This window comes from Arachis duranensis, chromosome 8 (genome assembly GCF_000817695.3).
Source record: "Arachis duranensis cultivar V14167 chromosome 8, aradu.V14167.gnm2.J7QH, whole genome shotgun sequence".
NCBI classification, from domain to species: Eukaryota; Viridiplantae; Streptophyta; class Magnoliopsida; order Fabales; family Fabaceae; genus Arachis; species Arachis duranensis.
This window is the reverse complement of record NC_029779.3, coordinates 27,325,639-27,339,707: the sequence shown is the minus strand read 5'-3', so window position 1 is coordinate 27,339,707 and position 14,069 is coordinate 27,325,639. Positions and strand designations below refer to the sequence as shown.

General features: G+C 36.7%; 1 protein-coding gene across 1 annotated transcript; it reads left to right on the top strand.

Annotated features, from left to right (window-relative positions):
* Positions 1–863: 863 nt before the first annotated feature.
* LOC107461692 (kiwellin-like) lies at positions 864–13,358 on the top strand. Its single transcript, XM_021129201.2, has 6 exons — positions 864–936; positions 1,313–1,366; positions 1,506–1,540; positions 9,970–9,992; positions 11,330–11,569; positions 12,980–13,358. Exons 1-6 carry the CDS (start codon positions 864–866, stop codon positions 13,356–13,358), a joined length of 804 nt encoding a protein of 267 aa, XP_020984860.2.
* Positions 13,359–14,069: the final 711 nt, after the last annotated feature.

The following is a 14,069-nucleotide window of genomic DNA, read 5'->3' as shown; positions in this document are numbered from 1 at the left end:
AGTTGCAGTAAGTGTTGGGAATCTAGGTTAGAAGTACGGGATTAGGAATTAGTATTTTATGGAAAATTAGGAATACGTACTAGCAACTTAAGTTTTTTTTTTTGAAATTATAATTTATTATTATTATTATTATTATTATTATTATTATTATTATTATTATTATTATTATTATTATAGCATTTTAGACATTTTCTTCCAAAAAAAAAAATTAAACCAGTTATTATGTCATCGGTCCAACCAAACTGTAATATATTGGTTTATAATTAAGATAAGTATTGGACCACATGTAATTATGGATAATTTATATACAGATTCAATCTGAGCCACACATTAGGAATATGTTTACTTGGTCCATAAAGGACTAGATTATTCTTTTCCCACCAAAATATTCCCAAAATAGAATAAGCAAAATTTCGCACGAAGCTTGACTTATGAAGACGGCGCCATTAATGTCATTGTACCTCGGGTGAATGCTAATGGCCAAGTCTACTCGTTTCACTTCAAATGACCTCCATATATACTTTTTGTTTCTTCTTTTTTTGGATTTTATTTTCTGAATAATAATGATGATCATCGGTGGTTGCTGAGTTTTTCTTAAACGACCCGGCCCACACAATCAGAACTCAACCCGACCCGAAGAACTACCCACACAGAGACACCCCCCAAATCGACCCCGATCCTCTCTTTTTTTCCTTCACCTTCGACCAGAGATTTTCCAAAGTTTTGAGCCTATTGTTGCATGTGGACGAAAGTGAGCTCCCGAATCCTCATCAATGGCTTCAGTCGGATTCTGCAGGTGCTGATTTCTCAAGGTCGTCAAAGCCGCTCCTGTTCTGCTTTAAGAAGGCCGCTCCTGGTCTTAAATGTTGGCCATTTGTGCTTCGCTAGGCTTGTTGCTTCCTCGCTCCAAAGCACAAGTGATTCCGTTCTCCCTGGGTTGCTTTGCGTATTTCTCTAAGAAAAGTCCTACTCCTGCCCTGTGGTGACTCCTGTCGTCCGCTCCCGTGGCACCTCCCAAGTTGCGTTGAGGCTGCTAGCGACTTCTACCAAGGGCCCTTCTCCCTGCCTCTGTTGGTTTTTTGTAACTCTTGGTTTCTGACCCAAGCATTCCAATTGCTCGAGTCTAATCATCCACTCCAGCTTTTACTCTCCGCTGGTTCAACACCCACCTTTCCAGGTAAAATGTATTCTCTATGTTGTCTTTGATGGCTTGTAGAAACTGGAGCCAAAATTGTATGATTCTGTATATTTTGCTCCTACTGAAGTATTGTGAACCTTGCTTCTATTCTGATTGTATTCTTAATTTGAGCAGGTGGATTGACTATCCACTGTCTCTTTAATCCATTTTTCGCTGCCATTGCTGCTAGTTGGTGAGCTAAGTTGTTTCCGTCTCTTGGAGTACAGGTAACTACCACGTCTGGAGCCTCATTCAGCAGATGGAGAATGTCTCTGATGATTGCATCTGCCTCTGCCAAAGAAGTTTTTGCCTTAATTGCTTGAATCAGAGATAAACAATCTGTTTCTATTATGCATTTTTCTAGCTGAAGATTTTTAAAAAGAATGAGTGCTTTTCTGTATGCTTGAGCTTCTGCTGCTAAACATGATATTTACTTGAAAGTTGTTGTTAACTTTGATACAATTTTTCCTCACCAGTCCCTGGCCACTACTACTAAAGTTGCCATGCCTGTTTCCCTGTGAAAAGTCGCATCAGTGTTCACCTCTAACCAATTCTTGGGCGGAGGCATCTAGGTAACTCTCTTCTTCTCTGTGCTCCTGCTTGCTCCTAATCTATTTTCATTGTTAATTTTCTCAATCGCATTATAAAATTCTGCTGCTAGATGTTCTGAAGTGAATATTATTTTTTCTGGTTGTACTTTTGATTGCTGAAATATGTGCTGGTTTCTCTCTTTCCATATGCACCAACACACACATCCCAATTTGCATAAAATTTTTTCCTCTTCCTTCCCAGTCTCCCTCTTGATCTTTTCAATTGTGTCCATCACCCAACTCCCAAAAGATCTCACATTATGAACCGTAGGCAAAACTTGTAAGCATATCCGAACCACATAACTCTAGTCCATGGGCATAACAATAATGCATGTTCAACAGTTTCATCTGCTTACTGGCATATACTGCATAACGATGTTTTTGCTATTCTCTTATGATATAAGCTAGTATTCACTGGCAGAATTCCGTGCATTGCTTTTCATAAGAACATTCTTACCTTTTGTGGTACTGGTAGCCTCCAAATTGTCTCCCAAACCTTCCGCATATTCTGACTTGTTGATGCTTTGCTTAGTCTGTTCTCCTCTATGGCATCTTTTTTCTCCTTCGTGTTGTGGTAGCATGTTCTAACAAAGTACTCTCCATCGCTCCTATACGGCCAGACAAAATGATCCCTTCTATTGATTAGACTAACTGGTGTTTTGATTATTAACTCAGCTATATTGTCATGAAATAAATCCCGAATTTTATTTGCATCCCATCCCTCTCCTTCTTTGATCAAGTCACTCACTTTTGAAGTTGACAATTCACACACCTTCCTAGTTTTTCTTTTCCTGCCACCCAATTGTTTTTCCAAATATCTATTTCTGCTCCACTTCCTACACTCCACCAGCCCTTTCTTTTGAGAAAATCTCTTCCCTCCAACATGCTCTTCCATATCCATGATGTGTTTCTTCCTTCTTCTGCCTCCCATAGATTGCAATTAGGATAATAAATGGCCTTCAAAATCCGAGCCCATATAGCATCCTCCTCTTTTAGCAGCCTCCATGCTTGTTTAGCCAAGTGTGCTATATTTTGACATTCTAAGTCGTTAAATCCCAAGCCTCCATTCTTTTTACTCTTGGTCATTTTTGTCCAACTCTTTCAATGAATGTTTCTTTCCTTTTTATTATTCAACCACCAAAATCAGGCTATTGCTGCTTCGATTCTTTTGCAGAAGAATTTTGGAAATTTAATGACATTCATAGCATAGATTGAAATTGCTTGTATTACCGCTTTTATTAAGAGCTCCTTACCAGCTTGATTTAATAATTTTTCTTTCCATCTTTTCATTTTATCTAGTATTTTTTTTCTCTATCCATTCCAGTGCTTTATTCCTTGATCTTTCCCATCTCGCTGGCAGTCCTAGATATCTTCCGAGGTCTTCCTACGATGCCATGCCCGTGATCTATTCTATGTTCACCCTACTCTGGATAGGTACCTGACTTCCAAAAATCATCTCGGACTTCTCAGTGTTGATTCTTTGTCCTGATGCCTCCGTATATTTGTTAATAATTTGAATGAGTTGATAGATCTCATCTTCTTACGCCCCTGTAAAAATGATACAATCATTAGCAAATAGAAGATGAGTGATAGGCGGCGCTATGGGAGCTAGTCTAATTCCTGAAATTAGATTATCTCTTGCAACCTTTTCCATGAGTATAGTAAAGCTTTCAGCAGCCAAAATAAAGAGATAAGGTGATAACTGATCTCCCTGTTTAAGCCTTCTTTGAGGACTGATTCTTCTAGACAACTTTTCATTTATCTTGAACTTATAACTAACACTCTTCACGCAGTTCATCATCAACTTAACCCACTCGTTACAAAAACCAAACGCTTCCAGGACCCTTTCCAAAAAATTCCATTCCAATCTGTCATATGCCTTATTCATGTCTAATTTGATGCTAAGTCTTTGCTTCCAAGCCTTCCTTTTTTGCTCAATTTGTGAAAAGCTTCTTGAATTATAATTATATTATCCTGTATAAGTCTACCTTTCACAAAAGCACTTTGAACCAGAGAAATGATATCATCTACTACTTTCTTTAACCTTCTCACCAAAACCCTAGTTATAATCTTGTACACAAAATTGCAACAACTTATGGGTCTAAGGTGATTCAAACTTTCTGGTTGACTAATTTTGGGAATCAAGACAACTGTTGTCTCACTTAAATCTTCTGGTATGATACCTTCTTCAAAAAATTGTTTGACTATTCCACATACTTCTTTACTCAATATATCCCAATATTTTTGAAAAAATAACCCATTTAAACCATTTGGGCCCGACGCCTTTAAGCCCCCATACTGAAGGTTGCCTCCTTAATTTCCTCATCCTTGATCTTTGCCATCAATTCTTCATTCATCTCTCTAGTGACTCTCCTAGGTATCTCTCTTATGCACTCCTCCATGTTTTTGACCCCAATAAATGTGTACATCTTGGTGAAATGCCCTTCAACTAGTCTCATTATATTGTCCTCTCCTTGAATCTACTGTCCTGCTTCATTTCTCAATTTATCAATTCTATTTCTATTTCTTCTGTGGATCATTATAGCATGAAAGAAAGTTGTATTCCTATATCCCCATTTTAACCATTTCAGCCTAGATCTTTGTCCCTATACTTCTCTTCCTGCTTCCATAGCTTTAAGATTTGACTTTTCAGCTCATTTGCTCTCCTCTGTTCACTTTCTGACATATTAGACTTTTGAATGTGTTGTAATTCTGTTTTCTTTCTTTCAATTTCTTTATCTGCTCTCTTAAACTTTCTCCTACTCCATTCTGTTAACTCCCTCTTGCATCTATTTCTCTTTTTTACAAACTAATTCCAACAACTTCTATTTCCGTCGTCCAAATGCCAACTCCGCTTGATTACCTCCTTACACTCCTCATGCTCTGCCCAAAAGGCCTCAAACCTAAATTCCTTCTTTATCCGGACCAGCGGCTGTGTTTCCAATATTGAAGCGCATTGATCCGAACTTACAGCTAGTGTAGCTTTCAAAATAGCATTCTGGTATATTTGCATCCATTTCCAATTCACCATTACCCTATCCAACTTTTCCCTAGTGATGATATTATTTCTTGGATTACTAAACTATGTAAACTTACTCCCTTTGAGGTCCACATCTATTAATCCATTATCATCCACAAATCTTCTAAAGGTTTCTAAATAGATCCTAGGCTGCGGATGAATGCTCACTTTTTCGTCTTGACTTAGAACATCATTAAAATCACCCGAAAAAGCCTGGGATTCTTCCTTATTCATATTGCTTTCTGTGAGTTCCTTCCATAGTTTTCTTCTTCTTTGAAAGACTAGATTTCCATACACAAAGATACACTGCCAACTCAAATCATTATTCATATTAATCCTAGCATTAATAAAATCATCACACCACTCATAAACATTAATATTAGCCTTAGATTTTCATAACAAACATAGCCCGCTGGACAAGCCCTGGAGTTCTACACAAAACATATTATTAAAATGAAGCCTTTTTTTTATCCTAATCATTTTATCTTGTCTAGCACTAGTTTCCATAAGAAACACTATGAGCGGCTTTACTTTTTTACATAGATTATATAATTTGGATATTGTCGGGGCAACCACAATTCTCCAACAATTCCAACTAATGATACTCATGGCTCAGGGTGGGGCATGCTAAGGCCCGCCTCCTCAGCTATTTGTATTCCCTTAAACTGACCAGATGCATTCAGAGATAAGTCATACTCCCCTCTTTCCAGTGTATTGCTGTTGTTCTTTATCTTCTTAGGCATCCTGACCTCTTGATCCTCCTTCCATTCCTCATTTGTAAGCTTTAGCACCTGTTTGTTCTCTTTTTTACTTTTCGAACTCAGCTCCAGTTCCATCTTTTTTGCTAGTTGTGTCTCCCATTCGGTAGGAGCTTTCTTCCCATCATCTTCATCTTCATCTTCATTGCTTGCTAGTTCTACATAGTAGGCGTTATCACCCCTGTTTTTTTTGCTGCTCCACAAATGCCTTTTCTCTCCTCTGTACTTCCATGGAAATCTTCTTAAATATTTCTTCTCCATCACCTCTTTTTATCCTTCCTTGATCCTCGTTTATCCATTCTCTATCAATATTTTCATGTTTTTTCTTCTTCTTGGCTGTCATAAGTCTTTTTAGTTGCTGGCCTATAGTTTCCTTTTCTCCTTCTTTTTCCTGGACACACTTCCAATCTTCTTTTTTGTAGTTGTTGACTTCTCCCTCTTCTATTGCATAAAGAGTCAGCCCAACTTCTTTTAATTTATTTGCATTTTTTTCCAGCCCTCCCATCTATCCCGAAACTATTTTCTCTTCCATTCCACACTTGTGTTTGATTTGCCAAATTATTGGACCCAACATCCTTTTTTTGCCCATGTATACCCACTTCCTGAACTTCCTTCCCCTTCTCTTCTTTTTGGGCCTATTTGATGTAAGCCCATTCATTATTCCTCTTATTTATCTCTCTAATAAGATTTTTAAACTTGTGAGCTACCCTTAAATCATGCTGTATATCCTCATATCCTTGAAAATCAGGAATTTTTCGTACTTCTCCCACCTGTTCCCTGCTTCAGTCATCTCTTCTTCTCTCATTGTTTGGTTTTTCCAGACACTTTTTTCTCTGAATTTCTACTACAGACCTTGTTCAGCCCTAATCTTGCTTTCTTCTATGTTTCATTCCTTATCACTCTCTCTTCCAAGACTTTGTGGTACACGCGCCTGCTGTTCCTCCTCTTTCATCCATCCCTGTTATTTTGAACTTTCTCCTCCCATGGCTAAAACTAATTGAACTTGGCTGACTCCTAGTCCTGGTGAGTACTTTTTCTTTGTTGGGTCCCAGCATGTCATGACTATTGGATTCTTGCATTTTTTTCTCATGTCCTAATATTCCACAGTTAAAGCAGTAACTATCCGGTAGCCTCTCAAATTTGAAGAAAACCCATAATGGTGGCATCTCTTCTCTTTCTAACTAGAAGTCAGTAGGCAAGGCCTTGGTTATATTAATGCTGACTCTGATCCTTAAGAATGATCTCCTAAGAATGCCATTCACCTTTGGGTCTTCAGCCTCAGCCAAAACCCCCAACATTCCTCCTATCAAGATTCCAGTCTCCTTATTCATGTGATCAAGTGGAATGCCATGAACTTGAATCCAGAATTCCATAAAATCATGGTCAACTTCAAAAACTGATTCACCCTCCATCCATAATCTGAGATTGACTAGATTTTCTCTGACATTCAAAGGACCATTCTGGATAATCTGCAACCCTCTCTTTCTGTCTTTGAAGTTGAACAACATCTTCTTCTGGCCAATGTCAGTGATTGCAACTCCTTGTGGATTTTTTCACATTTCCAATAACGCATTTTTACATGTTTTGAAGCTTACCTCATTCTCATTTATTATCTTTCCCACTATATTCAAGCACTCCTTCTTATATCCCAGTTATCCCGGCTTGTTAAACTTGATAACTTTTTCTTCTATGCTGTTCATATTATCGGTTGCTAATCTTTTGGTCTTTGTATATTTCAAGTTTTACAGAGTTTTGATGGCTTAATGGATATGAGTATGGTGTGAGAGTCTGGTTTGCAAGGTTTAATAGATTGAAAATACTCCCTTTTGGAGAAGAACCTGGTGTTCTATGAGTACTCTCCTGTTGAGAGAAGAAGAGCTCCCTAGACAGAGCTTGTTTGCTTATGCTGTTGCCGAGTTTATTTATGCCTAGCTTTCCTCACTGTCACAATAATTGTTACTTCTTTTTTTGGCTTTTACAAGTTAATGTATCTTCATATCATATATTAATTTATAAATATATCAAATTAATTGAATTATGATCAAATGGCAGAAATAATTCCTACTGCGGTACTACCTTTCTAGACTAGCATATATCGTTGAATTTAACAATATAACCTCGCTCATGTATATGGGAAGTACTAAAATGGAAAAAATTAAATTATCTTTATTTGTACAGCATTTTTTTAAGAGAACATCTAGGAGGTCAGTATTTTTATTAAAATCTACCAATACTTAATTAGCAAAAGAAAAGTGAATAATCTCATATCATTAGATGTAATTTTACATCATTAAAAATATTAATAATAACTAATTCATAATTACAAATCACAAAACTTACTGATTCGCTAACGCTCCTCCTTTTTTATCCACTATGTAGACATTGTATTCTAGAACAAGGTCTTACACATGCATGAGTTCGGTATTTTTTTCTTTTTTTATTGTTTCTCTTCTTCTTCATATTTTCTTATGCTACTTATTATTCTATTTTAAAATATATGTTCACTTTTTTATTTGAGCCATAGGTACTGTACTATATCTTTAATACATCGAAAAAACTAAGTTATACTTCGGCAAAACCAAGCAAATTCAAATAAATAACTGCCCACCGTTATAAACTTCTTCCCCAAATTTCGCACTTAGTTAGTACCGAATATCTCGAAAATAACCGACGAATATTTCACCAACAACAGCTATAAATCAGAGTCTTAGTCGACAATAAGGGACAGAAGAACACAAACAGGTTACACGACATCGTATTTTACTCTCTTTTAAGATATTTCACTGATTTGGGCGTCAGAGTCCTTTTAGCAGGTATCACGTCTGGATCCGAGTTCACGAGGCTACTTTCTTGCTGTACAAGAGGCTTCAAGAGTCCGCCGAACAGCACGAAACCGACCTATAGCACGGAATAGTATCCTTGCCAGAACATTTGGCGCTCATCATGGGACCTGAATTTAATTAACCTCACGACGACTTTATCTCACTTTTTTGCAGAATTATGGCCAACGATGCTACACCTCAACCCCCTCCCCTGACTCATGACGAGCTGGTAGCCATGAATGCTGTCTTCCAAGTTAAAGTTAAGAAAATGGCTGATCTATTAGCACGTAACGGAAAGCTCGGCTTTGGAGATCCCAACAATGCGCTCTCAAATGACGTACAATCTCAGAACACAGACCCTTAGGAGATAACTACTCCAAAGGAAAAGCTAACAATATTCAATCCTTTTTCTGAAGATATTGTGAAATTTCATATGCCCAAGAACTTTGTGTTACCTACCACGCTAAAGTCCTATGAAGGATTTGGAGACCCCCGTATCCACATTACCAAATTTCAGTTAATGATGTTTTTTAATGGTGCTTCTGACCCAATACTTTGCCGATCTTTTTCAACTTTTTTAGATGGTGTTATCTTACTTTGATTTTTCAAGTTACCTGCAGGTTCAATTTCTTGTTTTGAAAAGTTGGCGAGGTCTTTCATTGACTACTTTTCCACCTCAAAGAGATATGTGCATGGATCAGACTACTTAAGCACTATCAAACAGGAACAGCATAAGAGCTTGAAGGACTACATGACACGATTTGCCAAGGCAACCATGGAGATCTCTGACCTCAGTCCCAAAGTCCATTTGCACGCAATCAAAAGCGACTTCTGCCCCAGAAAATCACCCAAGCAGAAAACATTGGCAGAATTTTGAGAAAAGGCATCGGGATAGATCAAAGAATTTTGTGAAGCTCGGCGCATCGAAAAACAACGGGCCGAGATGAAGAAAGGCCACCCAAATCTCAAAGTAAGGACCCCAAAAACCCTTCAAGCTAACACTGAAATTTAACTCATACACTAAGTTTAACACAAAGAGAGAGGATATAATTAAAGAAATTCTACATAGCAAGTTTATAGCCGCCGAGCAAAGCAGGAACGTATTAAGACCAGAAATATATAGACAGAAGTAAACACTGTGCATTTCATAAAAAATACGACCATACCACCGATGAATACATAGTGGCTAAAGACCTATTAAAAAGGTTAGCCAGACAGAAGAACTAATATTTCGAAGTCATATCTCTTTCTTAAGCAAGAAGACCAAGATCAGGAGTTTGTGTCTTTTTTTAAGATAAAAACGATAATAAAGTATCACTACCCCCACTAACTTAGTGGGTAATTCAAACAAAAAATGTTCACATACCATGGTTATTAAGGAACGATCCAGATGTTTCCTAGAAAAGTACACATGAATTTATTGCAACCCAATCCACGAAGTACAATAATTATTTATTTATTTATTTATTTATTTATTTATTATTATTATTATTATTATTTCATTGTTTTATCAAAAACCCAAGCTCAAAGAAAGGCAATACGCACGTTGAGTTTGGGGGCTAACATATCTGTACCTAATCGAAGTATAACTGCACGATAAAAGTTCAACTTGCTAAATGTAAGTTTGGCAAGTCAAGTTTGGGGGCTATATACTACATCCCTAGTACATCGGAAAAATTGAGTTATACTTCGGCAGAACGAAGCAAATTCAAATAGATAACTGCCCACCGTAACAAACTTTTTTCCCAAATCCCGCACTTAGTCGGCACCGAATATCTCGAAAATAATTGACGAATATTTTACCAACAATAGCTATAAATGAGAGCCCTAGCCGATGATAAGGAACAGAAGAACACAAACAGATCACACGACATTATATTTTATTCTCTTTTAAGATATTTCACTGACTTAAACGTTGGAGTCTTTTTTGTAAGTACCATGCCTAGATCCGAGTTCACGAAGCTACTTCTCTACTGAACAAAAAACTTCAAGAGTTTTCCGATCAACACAGAACCGACCTATAACACGAAATAATATCTTTGCTAAAACAGGTACTAATTTATTCAAAATATATTTGTCATGGACTAATGTAATAGATAATTTTAGTTTTTTGACGTGATAATAATGTCCGGCTTTACCAGTAATTCAATAACAGATTTTAAAATGATTCATAAATAAATAAATTATATATTAAAAAAATGTTTTTTTAATTTAAAATGGGTTATGCTAAGTAACCAATAACTTTCTTGAACAATATGAAAAATGGGCTTTAAAATTAGCCAAATTCAAGTAAAACACACTACACTCTAAATTACTCATTTAAATCTTAATATTAGAATAATCATCCGCACGTCCAATAGATTGAACATCCAATATATTCATTGTTCACATTATTTAATATCTTTATTGTCTACCTATACTTTTTCATTCAAAATTTATATGTACAATGCCCTAGTCCTGAAGTCCTAAAGAGTGCTATAGATACAAGGGAAGGAATGAACTACTACATGGAATTCAATCAATAGCCTCCAACTTTGACAATTTCACGCCTGTATCCGGTATCCATCTCATTAAAAATTTTTGAAGAGGGGTAGTCTGCGGCAGCATCAATTTAGTTATCATATATATCATTAAAGAATGTCAAATAATATTATTCTTTCATTATGATCATCTACATTACGCCCCTTCTTACACGGCAATTGAATCCACAGGGTTTTCGTACTAGCTAGCTACATGAGTAGCATAAGCAGTAAGCACACATTTTGTTTTTCAAATTGTAATTAATTATAACTTATAAATATCAAAGGTATTTACTATAATTGTCCTCTATTTAAGCATCACATCTAATGCTCAGAAAGCACAAAACTAAACCACCAATTAGTGATTATAATCTAATTCCCAATAATGGCTCAGAAAGCAACCTCCTTCATTATGGTTCTATCTTGTTCATTTTGCCTATTCACTCTCATAAACGGAATTTCCTACTGCTATGGCCCATGCAACGACTTCAACGACTGCGACGGCCAGCTCATCTGCACCAACGGCAAGTGCAACGACGACCCTGACCTCGGCACTCACATCTGCCGCTCCCCTCCCCCACCACGTGACCACGGATCCCCTCCCCCACCAAGTGGTGGCAGCGGAACGACCTGCCGCTCCTCCGGCACCCTTCAATGCGGCACAAACTCCTACCCTCAATACACGTATGATGCTCACGCTTCCATGCATGTATACTAGTAAATATATTAGGGCTTTAAGGTTAACTAAAAAACTAAATATTTGGTTTAGGTTAATTGATCAAACTAATTTTATACATAAAATTGGTTATTAACAGATTAAAAAATTATATATATATATATATGGTGCTATCTATGGTGGCAATAAAGGTTGAATGGCTATAATGGCTAAGCCGGCTGAACCAACCAATGCCTAACACCTGGAGAGTTTGGAGATTGTTTGACTTTCAGGTGCACTATATTAATGACGATAAAATTGTTAATGAAACACAATAAATATATATTGCTGTGGTTAAAACTGAATTAACAAAAATTTCACAAAAAAAAATTTTAAATTAAAATTTTATTCGGTATTTGATTTGGAAAAAAATAAATTATGCTTCTGTTGTACTTTTCTCGAGTCTATCACCGCAGGATCCTTTTTTGTAAACGACTTGGTGACCGTGTGGTGGAGAAGTTGTCGCTGATAGTGTAACGTCTCTAGTATTCGTGGAGTAGAGTATCTTCGAAACCATGAGTGGAATGTTGAAGGTGGAACAAGTTGGTGTTCCCTTCATACATCACCGGGGGAGGAGCGCCTCATCCAAGTTACTACCTTGTGCTCCGGAGGCTGAAGCAAACCTAGTGACTATAATAAACTGGTCCTGTAACGAACGACATTATCAAACGTTATTGACGTAAACATCAATGTCGCCTTAGTCTCGTCTTTAGTCTTCACCATTAAACACGCCAATAACTTCAAAATCAACGTTTCGCATTCTACCATGCCTCCAGCCAATAATAGATCCAACACCATCGATACAAAACTAATATTGCTTCATCAACTCTCGAGCTCATTTTCTGGAACGACGTCCGTCGCAACCTACCCTATTTCTTGAGGCTGCCGGCGACACCGTCTCTCGCCGATATCCATTGAACCCTTGACCTTCATACCCTTGCTAAAGGATAGCAATTTCTACTAATACCCCGGTAAAAGAGACAAGAGTTATCGTAATTAATTTCTTAAATAAAAATTAACCTAACTAACTATGATGCCACTTGTCATCTTCTCATTGGATGGTCAATGAATAGCCACCATTAGTCACCAAAATTTTGGCCACTAGAGACGTGGCCTATATATATATATTATAAGTGTAATATCATTTATAATTTAAATAAGAGATAAAAGTCGTCAATTTACATGCATAAAGTTAGATAATTAAAAATATAGCTGAACCATAATTTAATTAAAATTTTAGTTATCTTGTATCGTAAAATTATGTGTTCAAATTATAAATTAAAAAAAATATTTATTAATAATTTTTTATATAAAGATAATGTAATGACATTAAACTAAAAAATTTCTTTTTAATAATATATATAATTTCGCGAATGCAGGTGCTCCCCTCCGGTGTCCTCCTCCACAAAGGCAATACTCACCCTGAACGGCTTCAGTGAAGGAGGCGACGGTGGTGCTCCATCTGAGTGTGACGACCAGTACCACCAAAACTCGGAGCCAGTGGTGGCACTGTCCACTGGGTGGTTCAACAAAGTGGCGTTGTGCTTGAGGTATATAACGATCACCTCAACAAGAACCGGGAGGAGCGTGAGGGCGAAGGTGGTGGACGAGTGCGACTCCGTTCACGGCTGCGACGAGGAGCATGCAGGGCAGCCACCGTGCCGGAACAACATCGTGGATGGATCGCAGGCGGTGTGGGATGCTCTAGGGCTGGACTCGAATGTTGGGGAAGAAAACGTTACTTGGGCAACGGCCTGAAAATAATAATGTTACGTGGATTAATAATAATTAAATAAGGACAAGCATATATTATCTTGTTTTATGTTTCATTTTCGGGAATTTCATAGCCAAAAGAAAATATGTAATGTAATGTAATGGATCGGAGTTAAAACAGAGTTCCACACTCAAATAATATATATATATATATATATATATATATAGCTATAGTTCAACTATAGATATTATACTTTAATTTGTGTTGAAGATGAGCTTAGTCTACTTTTGTAATTAAGTCTGAGTTTAACTTGCTAAACGTCGCATAGCGACGGCTGTATACTGTGTTTTGTCAGATTGCTATTCTAATTGCAAAGCCTAAATGAGTGTGATATACTAACCGAGCCTTTATTAACACTATCATGCATGTGCATTGTCCCACAACTTTTTTAGAAAATAATTAATTAGGTGGTAAAAGGCCCAAGTTGTATATTAGTTAAAGTCAACTTTATGTTATTACAATCACAATATCAAACATATAATCTAATAACCATAAATTTATCATTTTAACAAAGAGCCACTCGAATATAGATTGTTAAAATATCTTTTTTTAAAGATATTTTATATTAATTAAATTTAATACATATAATCGATTAAATTGTGTGATTTTTATCAAAATTACATCAGAGAAATTAATGTAATTAAAAAATTAGTAAACTAAATTTTGAATCGATCTAAATTAATAATTTTTTATAG

What these genes read in the sequence shown, in the direction of transcription:
- LOC107461692 (XM_021129201.2), top strand. Translation starts at nt 864, where the DNA reads ATGTTGGCCATTTGTGCTTCGCTAGGCTTGTTGCTTCCTCGCTCCAAA. An exon ending in AGTGATTCCGTTCTCCCTGG is followed by an intron (nt 937 to 1,312) that starts GTTGCTTTGCGT and finishes TAATTTGAGCAG; the next exon opens with GTGGATTGACTATCCACTGT. An exon ending in TTTCGCTGCCATTGCTGCTA is followed by an intron (nt 1,367 to 1,505) that starts GTTGGTGAGCTA and finishes TGCTTGAATCAG; the next exon opens with AGATAAACAATCTGTTTCTA.